Consider the following 1,389-nt stretch of genomic DNA (forward strand, 5'->3'; position numbering starts at 1 on the left):
GTAGTCTTTGTTCACTTTAACTTTTTAAAAAATAAATAAATAAATAAACAAACAGTTTTGAATACTTCGGTATTCATTCTTTTCCTGCTTTGTGTGTCAACTTTCACGGTTGCTAAGCAACAGAGCATACGGCGGTAAAACCCGCCGAAGGGAGGACCTGTTCGAATTCACAGCCAAAACTCTTCCGGTCTCCTTATTTCCAAGGACTTGGAAGGATCCAGTCTAGGTAGACCGCGTCCTTGGAGGATGCAGCCCAGGTTTTCGAACAGAGCCTGAGTCTCAGATTTTAGAGCGCTTTAATAGAGCGCTGGGGGAGTGGCGGTCTAGTGGTTAGGGTATAAAGTTTGGAATCCTCCAATATGAGATCAATAACCTCAATTATAATATTTGTAGTGGACACTAATTCAACTGAATTATTTATATTTTTCTTTATTACATTAATGAATTAATCGTACTCTAGACTCACAGATTTATTAATAAGTTTCACGCCTGCTTAAATAAAGCTTTCGCCTTAATTTGTCTTAGAGAAGGAAACCCAGAAAAAAAAAAGTTTACAAAGTAAAGTTCCAGGTATCCTGAAGCACATATATAGGAAATGAAACCATGAAAACACAGAAAAATAAAAAAATAAAAAGATGAATTCCTTTTTGTTTACCTCTGTAATTTCCACCTTCTCATTGAATTCATCGTAAACATCACCTTGAGGGGAAAAAAAGGAAAATTTAAACACTTTAGCATCTTGTCCAAAAATAAATAATCCCTAACATAACATTTCAGGTTGTCTCTTAACCCCTTCAACCACCGTTGTTGCAAATACGCAACAAACCCTTCGTATAACGTCCCCGGCCATGATGGCGTTCCCTCAGTGCCAGTTATTACAGATTCAGTGTGGATCCAGGAACCTTTAACAGGCTCTGGTTTCCAGTTCAACTGGTCCCTGACCGAGAACTTTATCATTGACAATTATAAATCTGATCACAAATTTCTACCTACATTTCTACATATTTTTGAAAGAAATAGAAAGTTTAGTAATCTATATAACTATATAGATTTTTTGTTTGTTTAGTAATTTTTTTGTTTTTTTTTATTTGTTTATTTTTTATTATATGTACACTACCGTTCAAAAGTTTGGGGACACATAGAAATGTCCTTATTTTTTAAGGAAAAGCACTGTACTTTTCAATGAAGATAACTCTAAACTAGTCTTAACTTTAAAGAAATACACTCTATACATTGCTAATGTGGTAAATGACTATTCTAGCTGCAAATGTCTGGTTTTTGGTGCAATATCTACATCGGTGTATAGAGGCCCATTTTCAGCTACTATCACTCCAGTGTTCTAATGGTACAATGTGTTTGCTCATTGGCTCAGAAGGCTAATTGATGATT

The 1,389-nt window shown here is 35.1% G+C and overlaps 1 protein-coding gene across 1 annotated transcript in view; it reads right to left on the reverse strand.

The window, feature by feature from the left end:
* Positions 1-1,389, reverse strand: part of atp8b4 (ATPase, class I, type 8B, member 4) — a 42,123-nt gene that overhangs the window by 23,473 nt on the left and 17,261 nt on the right. Inside the window, exon 12 of the mRNA XM_015378983.1 lies at positions 656-699. Within this exon, the coding sequence (XP_015234469.1) occupies positions 656-699 (44 nt within the window). The remainder of the gene's footprint in view (positions 1-655; positions 700-1,389) is intronic.

The sequence above is a fragment of the Cyprinodon variegatus genome, unplaced genomic scaffold (genome assembly GCF_000732505.1).
Source record: "Cyprinodon variegatus isolate N-32 unplaced genomic scaffold, C_variegatus-1.0 Scaffold183, whole genome shotgun sequence".
NCBI lineage: Eukaryota > Metazoa > Chordata > Actinopteri > Cyprinodontiformes > Cyprinodontidae > Cyprinodon > Cyprinodon variegatus.